A 27,024-nucleotide genomic window follows, 5' to 3' on the forward strand; every position below is an offset into this window, starting at 1 on the left:
TCGACATGCGGGGAGGAGAGAGGAACAGTGCCCGCAGTTTTCCTTCTCCCTCTCGCCTCTTCCCTTAAACCTCCCTCATATCGAATCTGAAGACACCAGGAGGGCACAGCGACGCCCCTCTCGAACGACAGCTGGGGCAGTACCGCAGCGCCCCCCACCCGAGGCCGCGTTGGCGGTGACGCGACCCCGCCCTCTCGCGCCTGTCTTCTTTCGGCTCTCAGCTTTCGCTCCGCGACAAACTCGGTCCCGCCGTCAGGCCTCCCGCTCGCTGCGGCTCGTCACCTCCGGGGTCCCAGCCTTCACGGGCCGGGGCCACCGCCGCCGCACGACGGGGAGGCGGGCCATGGCGTCCTGCGTGGGGAGCAGGACCCTAAGCAAAGATGATGTGAACTACAAGATGCATTTCCGGATGATCAACGAGCAGCAAGTGGAAGACATCACCATCGACTTCTTCTACCGGCCACACACCATCACTCTGCTCAGCTTCACCATCGTCAGCCTCATGTACTTCGCCTTCACCAGGTGAGGCGGGCCCCGCCGCACGGAGGGCGCGCCCCTGGGCCAAGGGAAGGGGTGGACGGGAGGCGGTGTAGGGGAGCATGGCCCGGGCTGGCTTCGCGTGAGGAAGCGGGCTGGCTCTCCTCGCACACACTGGCACTCGCAGACCCGCCGCCCACGTAGCTCCTCACTCGCCCAGTGTCCAGCAGAACACCCATCCCTTGCAGTCCCTCTGCACCTGCGTTCGCTCCTACCCTCTAGCCCCCACCCCCAGGCTATACTACCTCTCCCCATACGGCGCCTCGGGCTACCTCGGAACACTCGCGGGGCATCTAGCTCGAATGCCCCCTCTCCTGCCGCACTCCGCATCTCTCCCCATTCACATCACGACACCGGCCCCCTCCTCTCCACTCCGTGTTCCTACCCAGCGCATCGCATGAATCATCTCGTATGCACCACTTTCAGAGCATACCAATACCAGTACGGACTGAGAACACTACAGTCCACAGCGTGACCACGCACCAGGCCCAGACCACAACCCAGACCCCTTGCCGTGGAACTCCTCCAGTATTCAGCGCGACTCCCCATGTAAAAAATGCACTTATGAGGTACACTACATCTCCCACATGCACTGCACATAAATCAGCCAGCATAACCCTTCCCCCACCCTCAAACACGATCTTCTCTACAACACGAACTGTGGACACACACATCAGAGTGGACCTTTCTCTTTCTAGCACAGCCAGTACCCATCACCTCTTGTGTACATTGCTACATGGACACAATGCACCCTTAATCACGTAACATACTTGCTGAAGTGAGATATTGTCAAGCAATTGTGACAATGCCTGGTGCATAGTAAATGCTAAGGAAGTGTTAAAGTCATAAACCTCACCCAGTATAGCACAACTCGCTTATTCCCCTGAAAACACACACACTCTCAAAGCTCCTATGCATATACATCTATGCATAGGAGCTAGACTGCCCAACTCTTGACACCCCCATCTTACAACTCTTTGTCACTGAACACGTGGCCTCCCAACCCAAGGAACTAATTCATCCCTGGTTCATAATGACACAACCCATGGGTCCCACTTTCAAAGGATTTATGTTTTCTGAATGAACCTCCTTAAAGAAAGGAAAGGCATGCCTACCGCACCATTATGGCTTAAAAGACCAACCCAGAGAGGTGTGGTTTTGGAGCCAGAGAGTTGGTTCTCCATTAAGTTACTAAACCTTTCTCTACGCCCCAGGATCCACACCTGTAAAATGGGGAGGAAATGTATACTTAACTCATATAGGGTTATGAAGAGTGAATGAATATGTGTGACTGAACCTAGCAGAATATTTGATGCATGATGTGTGGTTAATATCAGTTCCTTCTCTCCCAACATTTTTACCCAACAGTCAATGATTCTAAGTCCAGGTCAGCAGAAAACATGCAAGAGTATACAGGCTTTGGGGGAAGTTCTGATATTTAGTGGGTGAGCATTAAGAATGCTAAGTGTATTATAACACGTGGGACAGCATTATACAACAAAGATGTTGTATGTCCATATGTTGTATGTCCAGATGCTGTCCTGTCCATACAGCTGTGCGTGTGCACATGCACACAAGTGCCAATGGCACCTCCCTTGGGAATCATTGCAGTTTTTCAGATTTTCATAGAACTGATAGTGTCCTCCTGCATTATACGTGTTCCTTACCTCCATAATTCATTTGACTGTTGGTTTTTATTTTGTGTTTATCTATTGGCATGAATCTACCTAAAGCTATAAGTAGGTGTGTCCAACCCGAGGCCCTATTGGCCACGTGCAGTCCAAGATGGCTATTGAATGTGGCCCAACACAAAATTGTAAATTTACTTGAAACATTTTGAGATTTTTTGTGTGTGATTAAGTGTTGCAATGTATTTAATGTGTTACCCAAGACAACTCTTCTTCCCCTGTGGCTCAGATATGCAAAAAGATTGGACACCCCTACAAGCATATATAACAGTTACTTACTCTTAATGTTGGAGAATATAGCTGCTATTACTGTAGTCTTCTGTTGATGCTGTGCTGTAGGGTAAGGCCAGACCTTTGCACAGTGTCCAACCAAGAACACATTTCTAGCTTCGGAGAGAAATCAGTCTTGTCCCTAATTATGGTTACCCTTAAATACTCCATCATGTCCTCTGATTTTACAACTTCATTAAGTTTCATGGTCACTTAATTTTGCTAAGCTTCAGTTTCCTTATCTGTATGTAAAATGAAAATATCTGCTATTTCCTCACAGGGTTCTCTGTCATGAGGTTCACTTTATTTACTTACCGGTAATTTGTGTTTAGCTCAGTGCAAATAGTAAGTGCTCAGTAAACATTAGCTGTTATCAGTACATCACTTCATTGTATGGGAACACCTTCTAACTTGTATTTGTCCTTGATCGAAGATGTCATATGGCCTATAACTGAGAAAAAGGAGAAAGGCATTGGGAAAGTGGACATTGCTTTGCTTGGATAACAGGCAGGCCTGTTTCACATTAACTTCAGTGTAACGTCATCTCAGGTGTGGGTTGGCAATGATGGGATTAGTGCAGGAGTTTCTTTGGACATTAGGAAGGTAATCATATTTTATTTTAAATAATGAGAAACAAGAATGAGCACTTTGCTTCAACCCTTTTTCTTTAATGCTATTTTAGACTCCTTCAGAATAGATCTCTCTCTTTTCTAATATAGGAAGTCATATTCTTCTACAGCATATTCTGTCAAAATGTGCATTAAGTAGCAGCAGTGAAACTATAAGAAATAAATATGAATTTTAACAGCTTGTCAAAAGTAAGAGAAAAGGCATAACCTGGATTTCAAACTATGGCCTTTTTCAGAAGTAATAATATTATGTCTTCCACTAATCTCATAAAGAGACAGAAATCACACACTGAAGTGCTAATTAATAATAAATTTCACCTTATATAAAGTCATAAGCACCATTAATACAATTAGTAATCACTTTTTCTTACTCATGTTTTGTAATGATTTGTCATTCTTTAAGTGACATTTTACAGAGATAGCTCTATCTTCCTTCTTATAAATTACAAGCACTTGTTAAGAGGTATCTTTGAATCTTTGAGCTCGCTGAGTAGACATCATGAGCAAAGTGCACCCTCCCAAGTTGAAAAATAATTTATAGACAAGAAGTTATTGTTGAAATTAAATGGTGGCAGACGTGTCCAAGTAACATTGCAGGGATTTGATCCCTTTATGAACCTTGTGATAGAGGAAAGTGGAAAGATGGCAACCCGTGGGCAACAGCACAGCATTAGAATGCCAGTAACATGAGAAAATGGTATCATCTTGTTAGAGACCATGAGACGAGGATAGAGAATGGCTGTGTCCACCAGGGCAGCCAAGTGCTTCCACATGTGCCCGGCCCACAGCACCTGTTTTACTGCACTACAGAAATCGAGTCGTGCACATTTTCACGTTGCACTTTTGTTAAATACATTTTTGTATTGCTCAAAATAAAAGAGATCAAAAGTAATGACTTCTTAAAGTAATGGTTTCTTGCTCTGTGCTCTTTTGTAATGATTCTCTCTGGTACCTGATACTTACTTTGTAACAGAATTTTAGTTGGGCGACTGTTCAGTGCAGTTCTTTCAGTAAAACTTTAAAAACATGTCTCAAAGCTTATTTTTCAAAGACGAGTAGTCTAAGCAAATAGCAGATAGAATACTTTTGGGGTGTCATGTTCCCAGTGTGTGAGCAATAGTGCCTGGGTCATGTCACATGCTCCAGAGGCACAGCAATAATTCAGGATAGTGACAGATTAGGTGCCTCGCACAGAAGTCTGAGACAAGTTTGAATTTGTCAAGTAGTTCTTTTGTTAAATAGCAACTAGGCCAACTCACTGTTGAATCATAGCATGTAAATGTCCTGTCCCTGTCACTGTCCTTAAAAATAAAGCCAGATGCTATCGAATCATTCTCCCCAAGATTCAAAGAGGCTCACCTTGCTACCTTTTAAAATAAGGATTTGTATAAATGAGATGCTTTGGCATATGTTTTATAAGTTTGTTCAGCCAAAGTGGGGCAAGGAGAACCTTTGTCTTAAGCTCAGAGTGTAATAATTACCGAAGTGCCTCATATTTACTCTGCTTACAGAGGCTGGTAAACTTGTCAATGCTGAATGGCTTTAGTTTCAAACACTCAAGCTTTCTATTTGAAAACACCAAAATCTACTAAATCACATTCATAGCAGCCCATCTCACTTTCAGAGGCACTTGGCAATGAAACAGCGGAACCAGCCTCTCTAGTAGCACTTGTCCAACAGACATTGTAGGAGAGATTGCCTTCCTGCAGCTTGCTGTACCCCGGTGATCTCAGCCTGTCCAGGCTAGGTTTCTCCTTGACATGGAATTAAGGAGATGGGCAAAGGCAGGGAAATGGACAGACCTTGGATTTATTTATTTTTGTTTGGCTGTTAGTAATGACTTTTACTTCATTTCCCTTAGTGGCTTTGGAGCTCCATCTTTGTGTCATATCATCAAGATAAGAGTTCTACCTTCTGTGTCATTTCCCTTGTGGATACCTGCCAGCCTTTTCTGCTCTTCTCCTTTCAGACCGTGCGGATCCCATTAGAAAACGTCTCCCGATACTGCTGATTCAGTCTTCTCGGTCCTGTTTCCTTCACGTACATCGTGTTCTTTCTGTCCCCATAGCGGAAGGCCTGCCTGTCCTTGTTCCCCAAAACCAGCTCTGTTAAGTGACGGTCCACGGGGGCTGTGCACTGCGGTTAAACCAGCCCTGGAGGTGAACAGAGCACACTGTTTGGGGGCACCCTCTAAAGAGGTCCAGTTAACAGTGACCTTAACATTGCTCCTCCCCACTTCCTGTTTGAATTGTATTTTTAAATTACATAAGCATACTTTATGTCCTTTCTTCTACTTATTTCTGGTGTTTTATGTCCCTACTAAGATGATAAATTGATTGAAGGCGAAAACATGTCATATATTTCTTTGGCATCTTCTGTAGTGATAGGCACCTGGGTGACTTCAAGCATTTCTTTGGTTTAGATGATGTCTTACCCACAAAAGTTTACATGCCTAGAAAGTGCTGCCTGGTGTTTAGCATTTTAGGTATAATTCTGTTACCAAGTATAATATAATTTATCTTGTGATGTAATCCCTGTGGCCCCAGATTTCTGGAGGGAAATTAGCAGTCTTTCAGTCTCAATGAATCCAGAAGCCAGGGCTTGTCCAGTCATCCAGAACTGCTTCCTGAGCATCTTGTTGAAGTCATTTCAGCAGTTCAATGGTCCGTGTTCCATCCAGCTGAGGTCCCGGCCATCACAGAGTTCATCTAGTTTACCTGCACTGGGTCTGACTAGGCCCTTATAGCTTTCAGAGCTCTCCTCTTCCCCATATCCGGCCTTAGCTCAGCAAACCCCAGCCCTTTGGGACAATATGTGCCCAGGTCTTCACTCCATCTCGCTCCAGTCCCTTCTGCACAGGGCCGTCCCCGTGACCTTTTAAAGGTCAAAATTGTGATCCTATCTTCCCCCTGCTTATAGCCTTTCCCTGGCTCTCTATCACTGGGAAGTGTTAGCTGGACCCTAAGGTCTTTCATTACAGAGCAGGTCTGTTTCCAGTGTTAACCTGGCCTCGCCTGTGCACGGCACACACAGCAGGCCCAGACGGTGTGGTGCGCCAGCCTCACACCCAGTGCCAGGTGGCACCTCTCCAACTGGAGAGCACCTCCCTCTGCTTCCCGCCTGCCCGCCAGCCCATGGCATCCTTCACGGCCCACCTGGGTGGTCCCCCTGTCAGACACCTGTTTTGATTGTTCCAGGAAACACAGAGGAAGAAATATTTCTGTGCTTCCAAATACTTTTTATTATCATATCTCTCATATTGTAACATTTGTTTCAATCAGTTTCTACAGACCAAACACCTTAATCTTCCTAGGATACACACCCAATAAATGCTGAATGACTCAAATCCAAGAAATACAGCCAATAAGAACTTAAACAAAATATTATTCTTCTCCTTTAGTTAACATGTTAGCTATAATTCTTGGCAAGCATCATAACTTTATATAAAATGAAGGGAATGTTGTTCAGAGATAAAACCAAAGGTAGTTAACATCTGTCTACATTGAAACCCAGGACTGTTTTCCACAGAAAGACGGCATCCTGAAACAGTGTCTAGCCTCATAAACATGACCCTACCTATGCGTCTCAGTTTCAGGGACTCATATTAAAGGGAAGGGAAGGAGATGTGGGGAGTTCTGGGGCAGGGGTGATAATCACCTTAGCAGCCTTAGGAGTCAGGATGACGGTTGGGCTATCTTGTCTGCCCAAACCAGGGACACAGTTTCGTGTAGAGATTGCATGTAAGTGAGTGGGGTTTGCCATGATTTCCTGAAATCTCCTCACCCACTGCCTGTAGTCAGAAATGAAACTAACACAGAATCTGAGCCCAAAACTCTCTGAGTGCAAACTTTTTTTTTAAACTTTGTTTATACATTTCCTGCTTCTAGGACAGTCTGTCTTGCCTGGGTAGTTTCCTGTACTGGTTGAAAGAGTGATTGGACAGAAGTTGAGGTGTTTGAATATTTGCTTGGTCACTGAACACTGGGACAGGACAGTCACTGTCACTGGACCCTGTGGACTCAGGCTGTGATTCATCCTCGTGTTACTTGAGTTACTGGGCCCACTCAGCCATAGTGCCCTGCCCTTTCTGGCACCCCAATGTATTGAGAATGCCTGCTGTGTGCCCAGCATTGTGCTGGGTACTGGAGGTACTCTGGAGGTATAAGATAGGAACCTGTGTCGTCTGGAGTTTAAATTACAATTTTATTGTCATCTGTCCATTTGTATTTTCACTGTTTGTGTTCAGGGCTGCCCAGCATGCTTCTGGAGCACCTCCTAAATTTAGCAGAGAGAAAAAAAGGAAGTGTCTGTTTGCATCATATTGGTGAATGTAGCGGTCTTGACCTAGAGCCAGCATTCCAGAATCCCTGGCTCCTACTTTCAGTCTGTCTCTGTGTGTAACTGTGGGCAAGATAAAGCAAGAGCTTTCTTTTCCTTATTCTTTAAGGAAAGGTAATCCCCACTCCAACCCCTGAACAGTTGAATAAAATGCCTATTGGGAAAATTCTTTGCAAAGTTCAGAGTACCAGAGACTGACAGAGACTGAGACAGTTGTTCTTAGGAGCTGCAGGAGACCTAGGAATTGAGAAGTCAGGGAGTTTTCACAGCATCACCACAGAAAGCCTGAGTCCTTTTGCCTTTTGTTGCTGTTAAACAAAATGACTTAGTGGAGTGGGACTCCTGAGGCCAGGAGCAGTTGAGGAGGGCATCAGGCAGCCCTGATAGAAAGTTCCGATCTTCCCTGGGAAGTGGGAACCTGATCGTCCCCTCAGAACGCCTTTAGGAGCAGTAACAGCCCCAGGAGCAGGACCACCCATGTGAACAATTGTGTAGTCTTTTGGGAGGTGGGGTATCAGGTTCATTAGAGGTAGTTCCAGCAAATAAAAAAAAACACACACACAACAAAACTTTTCTCTCTGGCTAAAGTAAGCTAAGATAATTTACTTTTATGTAAAGTAAATTGTCCCTTTTGATTGTGATTCTTTCAAGAACAAGGGCCATGTCTGTTCATTTTTGTCTTCTCAGCAAACCCCTCCCCTGCCACCCCGCCCCCCTCCAGAATAATGCCTTCCCCAGTGATAGGTATTAGCCACATGGGGGGTGGTGAGTGGACATAAATGAAGGACATTCAAACATTGTGAACTAATAATAACTGACACTTGCTCTGTGTCAGGCTCTGATGTAAATACTGTACGTGTGTTGCTATTTTATCCTCACCACCCTGTGAGGTGGAACTCTTATTGTCCTTGATGTACGGGGCTGGGGAGGGGTGGTGGGCGAGGTGGAAGCCAGGGCACAGAGAGGTTGGGTAATCTCCCCAAGCCCACACAGGCTGATGAGTGTTGAAGCCAGAATTCTGGCCCAGGCATTCTGGCCCCAAGCCCCCTCAAGGATAAAAAAACTTGAACTTCAGAGCCAGGCCCCATCAGGAAAATGCAGATTGTGATTATTCCCCCCTCTTAGGGTGATATGAAGATTAAAGAGAGCTAACATGCAAAGCAGCTGGCATCCTGAGTATGGCACAGATATGGTGGATGTTCAGAACTAACTAGTTCTTATCCCCTAATTGGGTTCTCTGGAGTCACCGATGTGGTCTTGTGGCCTTTGTAGCCAAGCTGCTCTTCATGATTAACTCTGGGAAACTTCTGTATATCTCAGTGTACGGTTGTGTCTCTGGCTTATTGAGAGTTTACAGAGGATGAACTCCCACCAGGCCATGGAGAATAGCCCCTGCGTGGTCAGGCTGTCGGGAGGTGGGGGTGGGGAGGACTGGGCAGCCTCACGAGTCATGCATTCAGTTCCTTCTGGCCACCCACCTCTTGTAAGGGACGGTGGGCATCCTGTCTCCACTCGAGAAGCTCAGGGTGTGAAATAGGCTGTGTGTGATAGGACTCGATTTCCTCTTAACCTCACTCACCCCCCACCAGTCTTTGATCACAGAAGTTTGCTCTGCCTGTTCTATATACTTGCAATTGATTGAATACTTTCAGTTGATCGAATGACCTTGCTGTCCATCTTTGATACATTTTTTCCCCTAACTAGACAAATATAAAACTGCCAACTTTTCAGAACCACTGCTATTTTATTCAGGTTGTTTAATTGACTTTCTTTTCTTCTCCAAAACTGGGCCATCCATTGGATCCTCTCTTTCTAATAAAATTACTCAAAATTTACAAAATTACCATTCCATTGGTTGTATATCTGTATTTATTACTGATCCCAAGTTCTTATAAATTTAATGTTGATTTTGTTTTCAGGTATTTTGACTACTAGGTAATTTTAGGTAGAGACTGATTTACTAATTTACTCTGGCCATTTACTTAATTAAAATTTTAATTAATTGACTTTTTTGAAAAGAATAATGTGTCCACATTGCTTGACATCCAAGACATACCAACGGGAAGGTGGTGGAAAGCCCCTTTCCCACTCTTTTCTCCTCTTTAGAGCAAACCATTGTCGCTGTTTCTTTGGGAGATTTCCAGAGACATTCTTTGCAGCTATAAACACAAGTTACAAGTTGTATACATACACACGCACACCCCTTTTTTTATGCAAATAATGCTTACTATCCCCACTGTTCCATACTTGCTTTATTCATGATATCTCTTAAATTATTCTGCATCAGTTAATTCATAAAAGTGTCTTCATTCTTCTTATGGCTCCTAGTATTCCATTACGAGATGGGACCACAATCAGTCCCCTTTTGGTGGACATTTAGCCTGTTTCTAACCTTGTGCTAATACACATAGTGCCCCACTGAGCAACCTTGTACATACGTCATTTTTGCACAAATGATAGTGTATCTATGGGGTAAATTCTCATACATGGAATTGTTGAGTCACAGGGTATATGCGTATGTAAATTTAACACGTTGCCAAATTGCCCTCCTTGGAGGTAGTTTTAATTCATACTACCACCCGCAACGTGTGAGGGTGCCTGTTGGTGTTTCTTCATATCCTTACTGGCTAAGTCGTTAAATTCTTACCTTGGTCTGTAATGTGGGTGGGATATGTTCTCTCAGTGTTTGTTTGCCCATCTCTTACCACAAGCGAGGTTGGGCATCGTTCCACTTGCCTGAGAGACATTAGATTTCCCACACCCAGCTGTCTTCTTCATGTCCTTTGCCCATTTTTCCATTTGTTTTTCTTTATCTAGTTGTTGTTCTTTCTGGTAATTGACTGGGGGGAGGAGGGTTCTTTCTATATTAGGAAAATTAATACTTTGCCTTGATCTGAGTTGCAAATGTTTTTTCCCCTAGTTTATCATTTTTCTTTACTGATTTCTTTGCCATGCAAGTTTATCTATTTTTTCTTTACAACTTCTGAGTTTCATGGAATATTTTTTAAAAAGATTTTATTTATTTATTTTTAGACAGAGGAGAAGGGAGGGAGAGAGAGGGAGAAAGAAACACTGATTGGTCTCACAGACCCCCACCTGGGAACCTGGCCCACAACCCAGGCATGTGCCCTGACCGAGAATCGAACCGGCAGCCTTTCGGTTTGTGGGACAATGCTCCGCCCACTGAGCCATGCCAGTCAGGACTATGTCATATTTGGAAAGGTCTTTCCTACTCTGAGAGTGTTGTATTTTGGCTTTTAAAAATTTTACTATCATTTCTTCTAGAATTTTTTTTTGTTTTTTTACTTTCATTCTTTGAATGAATAAAGTACAAGTTATGGAGTCAACTTTCTTTTCACAGGCAACAGTACTGATTTCAGCCTTGCTTTTGTTTTGTGACTGACAAATTGTGGGCCCCATCAAACTCTCTGATACTATCCCAGTGCATCTAACATGAGTCACTCTGGTTCAGGATGATGTACTCTTTTCAGGAGACAGCTTGTCATGAAGATCATCCTCATCAGAGTCTAACAGACCTGGTTTAGAGTGCTGACTCTTCAGTTTCTTACCTACTCAACCTTGGGCAAGTTATGTAACCTTTCTGAGCCTTTGTTACCACGTTTGTAAATTGATTGGGTTTTCTAGAGTTACTGATGTGGTCTTGTGGCCTTTGCAGCCAAGTTGCTTCTCATGATTCACTCTGGGAAATTTCTACTAATACCTCGTTCTGCAAATGGGTTGTGACAATTAGAGATAATGTTTATAGACTGCCATTCAGTGCCTGGCATGCAGTAGATACTTGATGAAGAACAGCTATTCTTACTGTCTTCACCATTACCAGTGTCAGCAGTGGGATGCTGGTCTGAGTGAGGACGTTGTGTCCCCTCCCCGTCCTGTGTGTAGCCATTCTTCAGTAAAAGCTGCTGTTCCTTGAAATTGGCTTCCCTGCTTAAGCCAGAGGGCCTTACAAGTACCCTGGTAATTATCTGGCTGGCATTCTTATCAGTCTGGCATTCTTAGGGATGTGCATAACATCTGGGCAGGTGTTAAATCATTACAGTGGCCGTTAATATAGGATTGCATTTTGCTGCAGGAGGAAGTCTCTCCAATTCTGTAGTTGGGTTCTGTAATCAGATCTACATGACGCCAACAGTCAAGCTTTATTTTATTTGTCCAGCATCGGTGTTAGTGCTGTTTGGCCATATGAAGATCTTAGAAACACTTATGATGTGATTTCTTATTTTAGTGCCTTAGGTTCAGTCCTGTCAGTCTGGAAATTATTTAATAGAGTGCAGAAACTTAATCTAAACAGAAGTTGATACCTAATTAACTTCTGTTTTTTTTTAAAGATTTTATTTATTTACTTTTAGAGACAGGGGAAGGGAAGGAGAAAGAGGGAGAGAAACATCAATGTGTGGTTGCCTCCTGAGTGCCCCCTACTGGGGACCTGGCCTGCAACCCAGGCATGTGCCCTGACTGGGAATTGAACCTGCGACCCTTTGGTTTTCAGGCCTGTGCTCAACCCACTGAGCAACACTAGCCAGATCTAATTAACTTTTGTTTTTAAAATAACATCCTAGGGCCTGGTTTCTAATTATGTATTTCAATATTGTTTTGTTCTACACCTCTTTACGTATTCTGATGTTCTAAATTTTCTTTATGCTAACTTGGTTTTCTTCAAAGATGTTCTTGACATTTTTTTCCTTTATTCATGTTTAGTCTTAATTTAATATTGTTATTTGTCTTTTCAAAGTTTTTTTACTGCAGTCCTTTTCCGTATAAGCTAAGCTTTTTGTAATTATTTTAAAATTTATTGCTATGTTTCAATATCTCTAAAATATCTTCTTTTCCTCTTTTTCATCTCTTTTTCTGTCTACTCATCTTCATATTTTTATTTTTCTATTTTTTTAAAGATTTATTTACTTACTTAATTTTAGAGAGAAGGGGAAGAAAGGGAGAAAGAGGGGGAAGAAACATCAATGTGTGAGAGAAACATTGATCTTGCTTGCCTCTTACATCCCCCCAACTGGAGACCTGGCCCACAACCCAGACATGTGCCCTAATTGGGAATCAAACCAGTGACCCTTTGGTTCACAGTCTGGCACTCAATCCACTGAGCCACACCAGCAAGGGCTCATCCTCATATTTTTAAAGTGAACACTTAACTTCCCTTTTCCAAGCTTCTTAGTAATTGTCAATAATTCAGAAAATCTTACTGTCTTCTATTTTTCTTTTCCTTTTGTTTGCTTCTCTTGAGACCCAAATATGTAACTAGACCCTTTAAAAAATGTAAGCTGTCAAAACCTAATTTTTCTCCTCTATCATCAATTTTAAGAAAATTTTCATTTGGGGATTTTTACTTGGTTTTACACAATACAGTCATCCCTCACCTATTGTGGGAGTTATGTTTCAGAGACCCCCGCGATAGGTGAAAATCCACGAAGTAGTGGTGTTATATTTCTTTTATTATTTATATATATTTTAAGGCTTTATAAACCCTCTCCACACTCCTATAAACCTTTCCCACTCTTATTAACCTTTTCCACACTCTTATAAATACTTCATATGCTCTTAAACACTTTCTACGCTCTTAAACCTACGTAATTTTAACAACATATAAAATTCTATATGGGTACTCACCAGTGAAACGTACAGTCATCCCTTGCTATATCACGGTCGACTTATTGCGGCGTCACAGTATCTTGGATTAAACCCGAGAGGGACGACTGTATACTTCTCTTCCTTATCAACAATTAGTCCACTAATATCTGCTTGAGGGCCTACTATGTGCCAGGCTCCAAGGGTACAAGTGAATAATTTCCTGCCTTCAGGAGTTTACTTTCTGCAGAGAAGACAACATATAAACTGTCCAATGGAATCATTTCAGTTGCACTGTGGAGGAGGTGAATGCAGTGATAAATAAGCAATGACCCGGCATGACAGGGAGGAAGCTCATCTCTTTTCTTTATAATTCTTTGTCTTCTGGTTTGATTTTAAATCTTCTGTTTTCTCTTGATTTTTCTTTTAACATTTTTTGCTGGTGCCTTCTTTTTATTCCACATTACTCCCCTTTCCACTCATCCCTTAGCCAATTGCCCACTTTTGAGGATCGCTGATATGATTTTGTTGTGTTATGTCCTTCCTCCTTGTACTCTTATGTTTTCTTTCTGATTCCTGAAAAATTTCTTTGCCACAGACCATATCATGAGGTCATTTTTAGTTATTCTTGAAACCAAAAGGTATTTCTTCAAAATAAACCTTACCTTTTGACATCCTGGGTATTTTTTTTTTTTAACACAGTGATTCTCAAATATTTGTCTGAGCAGAGTGTGTGTTGGTCTGTAAGGCTGCCAGTTGCCTTTCTTGTAAGAACTGGACTTTACTGTGAGACTGTATTATTTTAGGAAATGATAGTGAGTTATGTATGTAATGACTTTCCTCAGCAAAATAAAGTTAGCAATCCCCCCCCCCACCCACTGGTTTTTATAATATGGAACTCTGACTCCTTCTAGGTGTGGACCCGAAAATGAATACTCAGTGTTCCTTTTCTCTCCTCAGGGATGACTCTGTCCCCGAAGACAACATCTGGAGGGGCATCCTCTCTGTTATCTTCTTCTTCCTCATCATCAGTGTGTTAGCCTTCCCCAATGGTAAGTGTAAGTGATGCTTTATCACTTTTCTCCTGTGAATCATGCCCTTTTGTTATTTTTGAGATGCATGCCATCTAGAAGATGAAAGTAAAAGGTGGAATCCAAAAATAATCCGAGTTTTGTGTGGCAGTTGGGGCACAGGCTGCGGAGGCAGACTGCCCGTTCTGCTGCTCCCTAGCTCTGTGGCCACATAGAAGGTGCTTCCGGTACTCCGAAAAGCGGAGATAGCAGGTAGGCACTGTTGTAAGGGTTAACTCAGTTAAGACATGTTCAGTGCTCTGAATAGTGACTGGGAAATTGCACGCTCTCAGTGCATGTCAGCTGCTGTTCTTGTTGCTATTTTTGTTGTTATCAGCCTAGTCATAAATGCACAATTATTCAGTTGCTGCTTTTTGCTAAGGATAGGGTCAGTGCTATAATGAGTATTACTTCATAGTTCATTGTCCTAAGTGATCTTTTATCACAGTAAACTTTGCTGATTATCTAGTTGGGCTATGAATTTTCATCAGCAGGTAAAAAAGATGGTATTACTGTGAATTTTGCCTCCATCGTGACTGTAGAGTGAGACAAAAACTTTGTTTAGAGAACTCGTTTGGTATTCTGCCATACTTACAATTCATCCTTTCCTCTGAAGTGTCCTTTACAATTGCTTTAATTTTTCTTATTCCACTTCATGCCTCCTTCCTAGAATATTATTATTCTCTGTAACCATTTCTTAGTGTTCCCTCCTGTATCCTATTTCTTCTACAGTTATGATATTTTGAAATTGTCTGTCTTTTTTATGAGTTATGCTCCATAAGCCCCATCCAGGTTTTAAGTACCTAAGGTGTGTTTCTTCCCTGTCCTATTTATTCAGTACAATGTAATATGTAATATAAGAAGCTCATTATGAATGTCACTGATTTCTTCCTGGAAATGTACCATGGTAATAGGATTCCAGTACCAGTTGCAGTGTGTATGAGTTGGTGGCAGTGTCTTCCACCAGCAAGCAATGCTCCAACACCAGCTGGGTGCTCTGCAATTCAACACAGTTCTGACACCGTCTACTCAGATATCTCTGGGTAGATCATGGGTTAAGGGCCCAGACCCCACTTCAGAGGCCAGTTGCAAGTCTGGGCCGTTACCAGTACTTCTGACTGAATAGCTATAAATTAGAGGTTCCCATAACCCACTTGGGTTCCGTTAACTTGTTAACAGAGGCTCACAGGACTCAGGAAACCAGTCTACCACTAAATGAACCTGTCAGTTTATTACAAAGGCTGTTTACCAGCACACAGATGAACATACAGGATGTGGGGCGGGCAGGGTGCCTCCATGCCTCCTTCAGGAGCACCACTTCACTGGCGCGTGCACGAGTTCACCAACCGAGAAGCTCTCCAAACCCCATCCTTTTAGGGTTTTATGGAGGCTCTGTCACAGGCATGTCTGATTAAATCTTCGGCCATCAGTGATGGAAGTCAATCTCCAGCTCTCTCCCCTGGACCAGGTCTGGGAGTGGAACTGAAAGTTCTGACCCTCTAATCACACTGTTGGCTCCACTGGCAACCAGCCTTTGCCCTCAGGTGCTTTCCGAAAGTCACCTCATTAGCATAGCAAGAGATACTTTATTACTCTCATCACTTAGGAAATTCCAAGGGCTTTAGGAGCTCTGTGTCATAAACAGGGACAAAGATCCCATTCCAAATGTATATTTGTTGTAAACCACAATAGCACACAAGGCAGAGCCTTTAGGCTCTTCATGATGGTGGGATTTCATTCAGTATTTTTGCTTATCTTACGTAGCACTCTGGTTTCTTTGCTGGTGGCGTAATAGTCCAACTAGTAAACCCATGACTGAATCCTTAAGGGAATGAATTGTCGTAGATACCCAAATTATTGGGCAGCTGAGTTTAACCACTCAAGCCTTCAGATTAAAAAAAAATTTTTTTCAGTGACAAACTGCTATCCTAGTCAGTGCAGGCTGCTTTAACAGAATACTGTAGACTGGGTGACTTAACAGAAGATTCGTCCTGAAGCAAAATCTCTCTCCCTCTGTGAGCCTGAAACCAGACAAGTTATGTGCTTCCAAAGTACAAGAGTGGGACAGGCACAGGGTCTACACTGCTGCTTCACAAGGGAGGTGTAGGAAAGAAGAAGGGTGATGGGCCTGAAGCAAGTCCAAAACCTAGGAAGGTGGGTTCTGTGAGATCTTGAATCAAGAACAGGAGGTCCTAAGGTCTAAGACTTTTGGCTCAGTGCTTGCCCACTGAAATCGAGGTGGAGGCTGCCCGCCACCCCTGCATGGCCTCTGCACTCTGAGCCTGCGATGGAAGTGACAGCCCAGCTGGGATGATCTCTGAGTCTCCTTTGGGGTCCTTGTGTTAAGGAATAGCCAACGTGCCCAGTCAAGTAACTCTGGTTCAGTCCTGTGGGGTCTAAGAAGTTCAACAGTCGTCACATGGGAATTAGGATTTCAACATGGGAATTTTGGGCAGGATACAAATATTAACACCTGCATATCTTGTGCAGATGTGGCAAACGTAGTTCAGCCTTTCCATGACGGTTGAGGGTTCTGAGAATTCATAATTATTGGGGTATAAGACAAGAGGTCCATGATATGGGTAGGTTATGGAATGAATTGACCTTGCTATAGAATTCACTTTCTAGGAAAAGTCCCTGATGTCAAACAGCTTTTTGGTTATTCACCAACTTTCTTTTCCCTCCCAACTCCAACACTCAAAATCTCAGAATTTTAGGTTGTGAGAGCTTGCACGTTATGTGGCCTGTCCTCTTGTTCAGCGGTGGCATGTTGTAGTGCCAGCGAAGTGGCCGCTTGCAGTAGAAATCATTTCATGCACACTGGAGCCACCAGAGGCTGCGGGTGGCCCCCCTGAGCTCTGGAACCTGGCCTTTTCATACAAAGCTAGCGTAAGAATACAGCCTAATGCAATCAGATTGTAAACCCATCTGAGGTGGGACACCAACACAAGGCCAGTTGCCACCAAAGTGCCAAGGGAAGGTGAGCAGGTGACATTTCAGGTGGTGGTGGTGACTGCCACTCTTCTCCTCAGCCATTCTACCTTCTGTAACCTGAGAAGGTGTGCTGCTTACTTCCTTGTCATCAGCTGATGGCAGGACCATCATTGGTCTGTGCCCTCTATTTTTATTTCTTATCTCGTCTGTCTCCAGGCTTACTACTACTACTATTTTTTTTTTAATCAGAGCAGAGTCCATGCTCAGGAAATTGATCAATCCAAAAGTATCAGGTCTGTTCTTCAAGTCTTCTGCTTTTGGCTGTGTGTTAATTTGTTGCTTAGTTCTTAAGGGTTACTTCTTCACACTTTGAAGAAGTGTGAAGAACTGTGAAGCCTTCCGAAGTCTGAGGATCCTAAAAGATTAGCCTCTCAATAGCCATGATGTTATAGCCATTTGTCCACGAAGTTTTAGTAGGAGCTGGGTTTGGGGGCTTCATCAGATGTTTTTCTTAAGGTACCAAATGGCCCGGAAGGTAGGGGGGTAAAATCTATCGGAGGTAACACTTTGCATGGTTTCTGATGGTTTTTTTCTCTATTCACTAGTGAAGTCCTCTAATCCTCAAAGTCCTCTTAACCTGCCCAGTTTCTCATGTGGAGCTGAGCTTTTGTTTTCTTCTAGAAAGATAAAAGTTAAGCTTATTTTATGCTCTGCTCATCCTGGCTGTGGGGACTGTGGGATACGTACAAAGTGGGGAGGTCCCAGAGGGCTCACCTCGTTTATCCAGCTCCGTGTGCAGCTGAGAAGCTGAACCCGTGGGTGTCATTCATCCACGAGGGGTCACTGGCCACGTGATGTCGGCTGGTGTGAAGGCCCCGGCTCACACGTTTTCCTTTACTCAGCATCACTCTGGCCATTTCTCATGCTAGGTTCACTGTGAATTGATTTATCTCCCTCTGCCTCCCTTCCTCTCCATCAGTCTCTGGCTTTTCTTTTCCTGGGACTGTGGTCTCAGGGGCTTCGCTGGCCTGTACAGGGTGCTCTGGGTCCTTCAGAAGGCGGGTGGTGGATGCGCCCATACCCTCCTGTGTTGCCAGTGTCCTCCGTGATCAGCAGAAGCCAGCAGGTAATCGGAGTGCCCCTACTTTCTCCTTTTCCGGCTCTCTTCCTGCCTTCTCCCCCCCACCACCTCTGTGCCCGTGCTCACACACACTCGTCTGTAGGCAGGACATTCCCCAGACAGGGTTTCAGACAGACATGGAAAGGGACGGTGGCATTTCAGGATTCTTCACAGAAAGATTAGGATGTTAGGGAAGGGGGTGTTAAGAGGGGTTCTCCAGAAGCCATGTGTATATAGCACACACAGTGTCCACTTTGTTTTCTAAAGGCCCATTTATTTACACAGTAGAACTGGAAGTTTTCCACATTAAAGAATGTAACTGAATATGTTTAGGTTAGGGGTTGCTTTGGGAGATGCCATAGAGATGACGGGAGAGTTTGCCGGGCCGCTGGGGAAGGTTGCTCCCAAGCTCTGTGGCTGTGCCCTCCCAGAGCCAGCATTCAAGCCGCAGTCCTGTCTGGAGGCACGGTGCTGGATGGCTGCTTCTCTGAGTGGAATATTTATGCCTCTTCTTGCCCCAGTCTTGTCACCAACATTTGTCTTCTCCTTGAAAGGCACTTTTGAGGAAGCACCCGCAGTGAACGGCATTCCCAGAATGGTTCTGTTTTGGCAACTTCAAATGCGTTTGTCCTTGACCAAGTAAAGGCTGCCCTGTGTGCTTGAGAAGAGGCCTAAATATGACTGTGTCCCTATGTCTCACACGTGTGAGTTTGTATGTGCCATCCGCATGGTAGAATTGGTCAGTTTCTACAGGAAGGGGGCCCTGTGATTTTCTTATATTTTTGTTCAGGGTCTAAATAACAAAGAAAGCCCTTGACTTTCTCCATAGGGTTTTATGACAGTCAGGATGCTTTTGGCCACAGGTAATAGGAATCCCATTTCAAAAGGAAAATACTTGCTTTCATATATCACTGGAAGTTCCCAGGTAGAGTGGTTCCAGATTGGCTAATCCAGCAGCTCAGTGACGTGTGAAGATCCAGGTTCTTTACCTTTTTCTGTTCCACCACCTTCAGCACGCTGGTCCTAACCCTGTGCTTCGATGCCCTTGTGATCTTGAGGTAGCTTACAGTGCAAGACCTGTGGTCGTGGACAGTGTCCAGCAGAAGAAAAAGCCCTTTCTTCCTGTGTATGTTTTTTAAGAGTGAAGAAACCTTTTGTAGCACACTGGCCCTCACTTCTCTTTGTCTAGGGTTGGGTGACATGGCTCTGCAACCAGAAATGCTTGGTGCCTGGTGGAACAGGCACGTCGTAGACCTCCGGTAGATCTCATTGTCTGAAAGAGTAAAAGCACAGGATTACCTCTATCAGCCTAGAATTTACTGGATATGTAAACGGTATATGGGGGTGGAGTGGATACGTAACAGAATGTCTTTGACAGTCAACAGGATGAGCAATAGGCTTAGGCTGCAGAGTTCCTTCCTTCAGCCCCGTAAACAGACACAGAGAGGGAAAGACCCTGCAGTAAGACTAGGGAAGGAAGGAGTCTGCCAGCCACCTCACACTTCTCTCCTGCCATCTTCTTCCATCCCTTTCTCTTCTGGTCCCCTTAAATTTTTGTTTGTTCCAAATACTACCTCCATCCCACTACAGCGACTGACACTCAGATGTAAGAGTAATTTTAAAGATACCACTTTATCACTGGAGTGTAATTATAACTGTATCACTGGAGTGAAATTAGAAACCTGTTTCAGTTTCCAGTCAGCTTTGAGATTTCTTTCAGCGGGTGACCTTCTGGTGCACTTTTCTGGCTTCTGCAGGCATCCCTGAACGTCCTCGCCCTGCTGCACCACCCGGGCCTGCCCTGCACCCAGTGCCTGGCCAACGGTGGCCTCTCGGCGAATGCATGTTGAATTCAGTAACCAATCTGTCAGCAAAAAACATCCCGGTGTTGGCCCTCTCTTTTCCTTGACTCATCTGCAAGAGAAACGCCCTGCCACACTTCTTTCAGGCGTTCTAAGGAGTGTGAAGCAGTAGTATTTCTTGATTTTCCTGATTTTATCTTCGTGTTTGTCCTTCAGGCTCCTTTGACTTCTGAGTTCAGCATGGTGCTAATTACATCTCTGAGATCTGAAGGGGATCCAGAAGGTTCACTGTCTTCTAAATTTAAAAAGTTCTTGTCTCCCCTCATTCTCTGTCCCCTGCCCCAGTACTTTTTCCTGTTAAAATTTTTTTTTCTTAGGTTTAAAATTTGCATAGAAATAATTTTATTCACTTTTCTAGGTTTTTAAGAGACATTTAAACTTTAGTAATAATAAAATATCTTATAGTCTTGTCAATTAGACCTCACTAAAGCTGGAAAAAAATAAGGGAAGAAGCAGAGTAAGAGGGCCCAAGGACACAATGTGAACTTGTAGTTTTTTTTTTTAAACAGAATTACACTTCCCTGAGGTTAGGGCCTTTAAGCTCAGTTACAGGTGTAACTGTTGCTGGCAAGTCAAGCAATGACCTTATTTTTAATTTCTGAGGTAATTTTTTAGATGCTGTGCCTCTCATGATGAGGACATTTGGTTTCTATTTTGTTTGAAATTAAACTTGCTCTTAATATCTGATTAAAATTAGGAACTCTAGCTGTAGGGACTGATGAAGAAGATAAAACATGTAGTTTTTAAATGTGCTTGCTGAGAGAGCCAGAGTCCAAAAGCAAATAGTGCCCCTTCCTTCACCCACACTCTCAGAAGCCTTCCTCATTCCTCCCACGCGATCAAGGACAAAGAAGAACACCTGAGCTGGAGTCCAGACTCTTCCAGGCAGCTGTTAGCAGGTTGGAAATAAAGTAGGTAAGAAGCACACCCTGAGACAGAGCGTGTCAGGGGAGGAGAAGGAACCTTCTCTTCACTGGGTCCCTGGGAAATAGTTGTTGCGAGACCAGATCTGTGGGCAAGGCCTTGAGGTGAGGTACAGGTTCAGGGGAGGCTCTTGGCGGTGCCATCTTCCTAGGCAGATGCACGCCGCGGAAAGCCCGGCTTCAGAAAGCTGACTTGATTGGAGTAGCCAAGTGTGGGTGATCCAGTGAGCACGAATATCAAAGCTTACGATAGAGAAAAATGTTAGCCTCGTTCTTGTTTTTTTTTTTAAGTATGATACTTTTAGTAATATTACTATGTGATGATGAAGATGATACACTCTCAGTGAGTAATGTTACTGGAATGCACTTCTAAGAATTGGGCCAATTTGAAGTTTGCTACTGAAAGGGCCACCTTGCACTCTCCAGGGCTTCGTCTCACCTTTTGTGGGTGAAAGACACAGATGGGTCCCGCCAGCCTGTTCAGGGCAGAGCACCTTGTTACTGTTCTTCTGTCTCTTCTGAAACCCACCATGTCAGATTTCCTAAGTGATTTTTTCAGATCCAGTGTATTTCAGTTTGCAAAGCTGAAAGGTCACTTTTAAAAATCTGTCTTTTTTGAGAAACATTGTGATGTGATATTATGATGTATAAGTGGGAAATCTAGAAAAAAAGGAAAATTCAATTGGGATTAAGTCAGGGCTTAAAAAAAACAAATAGTACTAAATAAAATGAAAATTCTCTCTCTGGACCCTGGAACAGTGTGTTCCTGTGGGATACTCAAGATAATCACAGAGTAGCAGGGGTGATCCCAAGCAAGGGATAACCCTGGGCTGAATCAGTTGTAGTCAGGTTAAGAGAGCTATAAGGCCCTCAGCTCCAAGTTCCTCAAGTACTCGGTCAGTTGTCTTGTTTACTCAGGAACACGCTGCCTAGGTGCAGATAATCAGGGGTGGAGTAGGTTTTCAGAAAAACTAATCACAGGTGGGAGAGGACTTTGGAGGCCTTTCTGCTGGTTGATACGAGGGAACTCCCATCAGCCCCCTGGCCTTTCCCTGTCCTTCCAGTTCTCCCTGACCTGGCTGATCAGTTCCACACTGCAGGGCCGCAACACCACTCCCAGGACTGTCTCAGACACACAACTGCCCCCCAGTCTCTCCTCCTGGGCTGACCAAGGCCCGACAGAGTTGATGGAGAAGTACATATGTGCTCACTGGCCAGAGTGAAGTCCTGTGAGCTGTGTGACCCTGGGCTGGTTTCTTGGGTCTCAGTGTCCTTATGTGTAAAATGGGGATGAAGGTACCGCCCCCATCACCCAGCTGTTGAGAGAACTGACAGGTATGTGAGCCCCCAGCTGGTACACAGGGAGGGAGTGCTCAGGGAAGCACTGCTGACTGTTGTAAATTAATGTTATGGTCGCTCTTGAGAATAACATTGTATGATTTTAAGTGTTTACTGGGCATGCAATTCTGTTGCAAGCCCAATAAAGTTTAGAGTAGGGCCTTGTAAGAGGAAACCACAGAGAAAGCTGGGCTCCCCTGTGATGTCTGAAAGGTTAATTCAGTGGTATGGACGAAGTCGTATTTGCAGGCCAGAGAGCCATCGTCGCTCATGGTGACAAGTCAAGAGCATCAACCAAAAATCAGTGAAGAAGAGCATTTGGAAGAGGAAATTACTTAAAAGATGGCAGTATTAGCCATCAGTTCCCCAGTGTTGTTTGAAGAAAGTTAACCATGTTTACTTTCTTCAAAAAGATAACAAGTGTCTAAGGAGATACTTGTTATCTCCTTAGGAAGATAAGGGGTTTAACTTGAAAGGGGCTTCTGGTTTCTCTGCTTCACTGTGCTTTCCTGAGAAAAGAGCCAATGATCAAAAAGAATGCAAGTGCTCCTGGATGACTGAGCCCTCACTGTCAGATCTTCGAAATTGAACAGATTTGGATAAACTTTTAAATAAACTTCTGTTTCTGAGCTTGTTACAGAGCTCACCAAAACTGCAAGTGAGCTGACTGGGGCCCGTTCACGTGGTGCCTCGGTGTAAGGCCCAGCAATTCGTGCTGGAAGGAGCATATCTTTATGTACAACATTCCAACCTTGAGGGGGCCTAGAACATTCAGGCTCTGAGTCCAGTTTTCTGAGACCCGGCACATCCCATGCTCCCCACCTGGCTATGAGCCCCAAACCCCAAAGTTCCCCACGTCCTTGTCTGTGCAGGATCTGGAATATGTTGCATCGGTCTCCATGTAAGAGTCCAGGAGGGCATGTGCTGCCTTACCCTGGATCGTGGTGAAACTCAGGAAAGGGCACAGGTCTTACTAGTCCAGGTAATATCCAAGAGCAGCAGGACAGCATCTTGCAAAGGAGTCCTTTGCAGCTCCGGAATCAGCTAGAGCAGGCACGATCACAGCAGCAGTGCATGGCGCAATCCCTTCCCACAGCCTGCAAGGCAGAAACTCTCGTTCTGCTTTCTAAACTGTGTGCCAGAGAGCACACGCACGAGAGAGAGAGAGAGAGAGAGAGAGAGAGAGAGAGAGAGAGAGAGAGAGATACAGAGAGAGATACAGATGCCTCTCATGGCTCTCTTACTCCCTTCCAAAACACATAGCCTAGAGAGTGTGAATGGCCACGTGCTTAGTTTCCATACTCACTCCAAACTCCCATTTCCCATGGAGCTTTCTTCTTCTTGCTTAGGTGCAGTAAGCTTTCTCATCCCCCTACCAGAGTTGGGGGTTTTCCTGTATTCCCCAGGGCCTTCTTGGCCTGCACCCCTTTCTGAACCTCGTTGCACACCTGCTATAAGCTCTCACTACTTGCCATCCAAAACTCACATACCAAATTCATTTGGATAAAGCAGAGTCTCACAAACCTAACTTGCTATCTGAATTCCCACCATTGATACTCAGGAACTGAATAGAATTGGATGCTGAGGATACTTGTAACCGGTTTTCCTGATGTGGACTTGATTTGAGACAGGATGGTGAGAAGTTAGGAAAAGTCCTTGGCAAGTAGAATGGGGAAACTGAGACAGGATAGCAGAACACAGTGACTGAGCCATTTGCAGCCAGGTGCAGGTGGTCACCAGGGTGGAAGGCCCCAGTGTTTGGCAGGGGACAAAACTGGGAAAACAACCACTGTATCCCAGGGTACCCTCCCCTCCCTTGGCCTTTCCTCCCTGGAGATAACATCTAGGCCTCAGCTGTGTTTCAGCTCCAGGCCCAGAAAAGCAGTAAAACCAGGTGGGTGTTGGCCAGAACCAGCTTCAATGACTGCCCAGCCACTGACTGATCAGTGGAGACTGACCCTGACAGGGAACACCTGGAGGACTGATGCATGTTCTACTGAACCCTCCCTTGCCTGAGACCTTTCCTATGATTCCCACCTGCAAGAGAGAGATAAAAACCTTGCGACAAAGGACTCAATGTGCTGTCCCTCTGGGGAGTAGCTCACTCCATTACCTTTTCCTTCTGCCACTTCTTTTCCCACAGTCACGTGTCTCCTAAACTCTAAGGCAGTGGGCAGCTGGCAGCTTGTCCCAGGCTGATCCCCTGAACCTGTCCCCAAAGCCCCCTCTTCTCTGACCTCCCAGTGAGCCCAGGCTCTCCTGTTGCTTCTTCTGTGCTAAGCCCTTCCTTGTTTCACTGTCCCCATCTTTAATGGATCCTCTTAGTCACCTGGACTCGTGTTGTGAAATCTTTCCTACATGAAGTCAAGAACCCACACACTACAGCTGGCCTTGGGCAGACCTGCTCAGGGCCAGGCCCCTGTCCGGTAACAGATTCATCAAAAGAAAGCAGTTCAAATGTTCAATGTAGTCTGTGTAAGAAGAGTTGAATTTTAGAATGAGTTCCAGACTGAAAATTATAATGTAATCTTTGCTTCAGACAGGATTCCTGGATGCAAGCAACAGAAGCTGACTATGTTGATTTAAAGAAGCCTGTTAGCAGGATATTGGCAGGCTCCAGGAGGAATTGTAGAAGGCTAGGAGACAAGTTCCCAGGAAAGCTTCTAGAAACCGGTGTCACTCTGAACTGGTCCAGTGAGGACACCCTAGTGAGCATAGACTATAGTCTCTGCCACTGTCATTTCCTCAGTGAACTCTAATGGAACCTCCACTGCCACAATCAAGCACTGTGAGAGGTGCCACCTCCCCAGCACTGTCTCTGCTGGCCAGCACCAGGGAGAGAAGAGGAGGGCTATGCACATTTATCTCTGTATCTCCAGCTCCTGAAGTCAAGCCTGGCACAGGTGCAACTGAAGAACCATTATAAAGAAGGCTGGGCAGCAAGTTCTGGCATCTCCCTGGGAGGCATGGGATTCATGATGCCACAATTCTCCAGGTGTAGGAAGGCTGCCCCAAAGGTGTGGGCAGTCCCAGACAGGTCCCATTAGAACAGTGTTCAACATCTACGATGTATAACTCTTCAGTTAGTTGTAAATCACTTTAGTGGATCAAGGTCAACCAGCTCGTTTTCTTCTACTTTTTAAAAAATGAAATAAAATAGAAGAGGCAGTGCTGGTGTGTCATTTATACTGAGTTTCATCGTGTGAAACTTGTTTGTATTGTATGGAATCTGCATCTGTGTGTGGAAAATGAGTTGCCGGGCAAAAGCTATTTTGTTGCCACAGTTCATGGCCTAAAAGCCTGACCGTTCCAATGCTCAAAGGGTTGATTTTCAGTCTCACTCCTCACCTCACTTATTTGCAAAGCACAGTATTTCTCCTCTTTTATTTTCCAAGTTAGTCCCTCCCCTTCCCACTGCCACACAGTATACACTGTCCAGAACCTCTTTCCCCTGGAGCTCCTGGGATGCAGGGAAATTTCACTTGTTAAGGTACAATACACGTTACATACACTTAAAGGCCAGCCGGGTAACCTGCTTATTGTTACAACATTGTTTCCCTGGGAAATGAGGGTCTGAATTCTAAAGAAAAACAAACAAACAAACAAACTCGTGGAGATTTGGAGCCTGTTATGTCCGTGGCTATGGTTATTACCATGTGCATAAAATATTTCAACCTAGACTTTGACCTCAAAGTATCTGTGGGGGGGAATAAGTAGAGAGCTTTGTAATCAATTATTTATCTCTATAGAGATAAGAACACTGTCTTTAGTCTTCTCTGTTTGAAATCAGTTTGTTCTAACTTTATAATATTACCTTCACAGGTCCGTTTACTCGACCCCATCCAGCCTTGTGGCGAATGGTTTTTGGTGAGTTACCCATTAGCTTTAAAAATATGTTACTTACAATTTTTTTTCTGTATACCATCACAGCAGTTTTACTTACCACTCTCAGAAAAACTTTTTAGCCTTTTATTTCTTGATGTTCCTAATATAAATTTTTTATTAAAACTTTTGCCACATCCTGGCTGGTGTGGTTCAGCGGACTGAGCGTTGGCCTGCGCAAACCAAAGGGTTATGGGTTCTATTCCCAGTCGGGGCACATGCCTGGGTTGCAGGCCAGGTCCCCAGATGGGGGCACACAGGAGGCTACCACATTTCTCTCCCTCTCTTTCTCTCTCTCTTACCCTGTCTCTAAAAGTAAATAAATAAAATATTTAAAAAACAAAGCTTTGCCACAAAATAGAGTACTGATGATAATTAACACTCTTGTACATGTGAGCTGTTTCAACTCTGCTTGCCCCCTTCTCATACTTGTCTCTAATGCACACAGGATTTGGCATAACGGAATGTGGCTTGTTTTTCTTTATGCATTTTCATGTTTCTCTTCACTGGTGCAAGCTCAAGTGTATCCTGTGAGCTCATTGGCCTCATAGGCACCCAGGAGGACTGAAAATCCAGCAATATCAATGTTAGGAATGGGAGAGAACTTGGAAAAGGGAGAAGTCTTTAGACAAAGAGCCCTAATTTGAACTATGGTTTAGTGATAAGCATTTCATATAAATATTGGATGGCTTCTTTTTATTTGATTTTTAGTCCAAATAGTGAAATCACCTGAATGGATTTAAAACATGTCTTCAAAACTATAGATGTTGGCTTTATCTTGCCTAAATAAGACATCAAATCATTGTAACTTCAGAAAATGTAATCTTATGCAAAA

General features: G+C 44.2%; 1 protein-coding gene and 1 pseudogene across 1 annotated transcript in view; both read left to right on the top strand.

Moving 5' to 3' along the window:
• Window positions 1–194: 194 nt before the first annotated feature.
• Window positions 195–27,024, top strand: part of PTDSS1 (phosphatidylserine synthase 1) — a 65,279-nt gene continuing 38,449 nt past the window's right edge. The window contains exons 1-3 of the mRNA XM_045861081.1: window positions 195–522; window positions 14,021–14,112; window positions 26,130–26,174. Coding sequence (XP_045717037.1) covers window positions 344–522; window positions 14,021–14,112; window positions 26,130–26,174 — 316 coding nt within the window. The 5' untranslated portion in view covers window positions 195–343. The remainder of the gene's footprint in view (window positions 523–14,020; window positions 14,113–26,129; window positions 26,175–27,024) is intronic.
• LOC123833216 lies at window positions 3,624–3,856 on the top strand (annotated as a pseudogene).

This window comes from Phyllostomus hastatus, unplaced genomic scaffold, assembly GCF_019186645.2.
Source record: "Phyllostomus hastatus isolate PE091 unplaced genomic scaffold, TTU_PhHast_1.1 phas_scaffold_21, whole genome shotgun sequence".
In the NCBI taxonomy this organism is placed as follows: domain Eukaryota; kingdom Metazoa; phylum Chordata; class Mammalia; order Chiroptera; family Phyllostomidae; genus Phyllostomus; species Phyllostomus hastatus.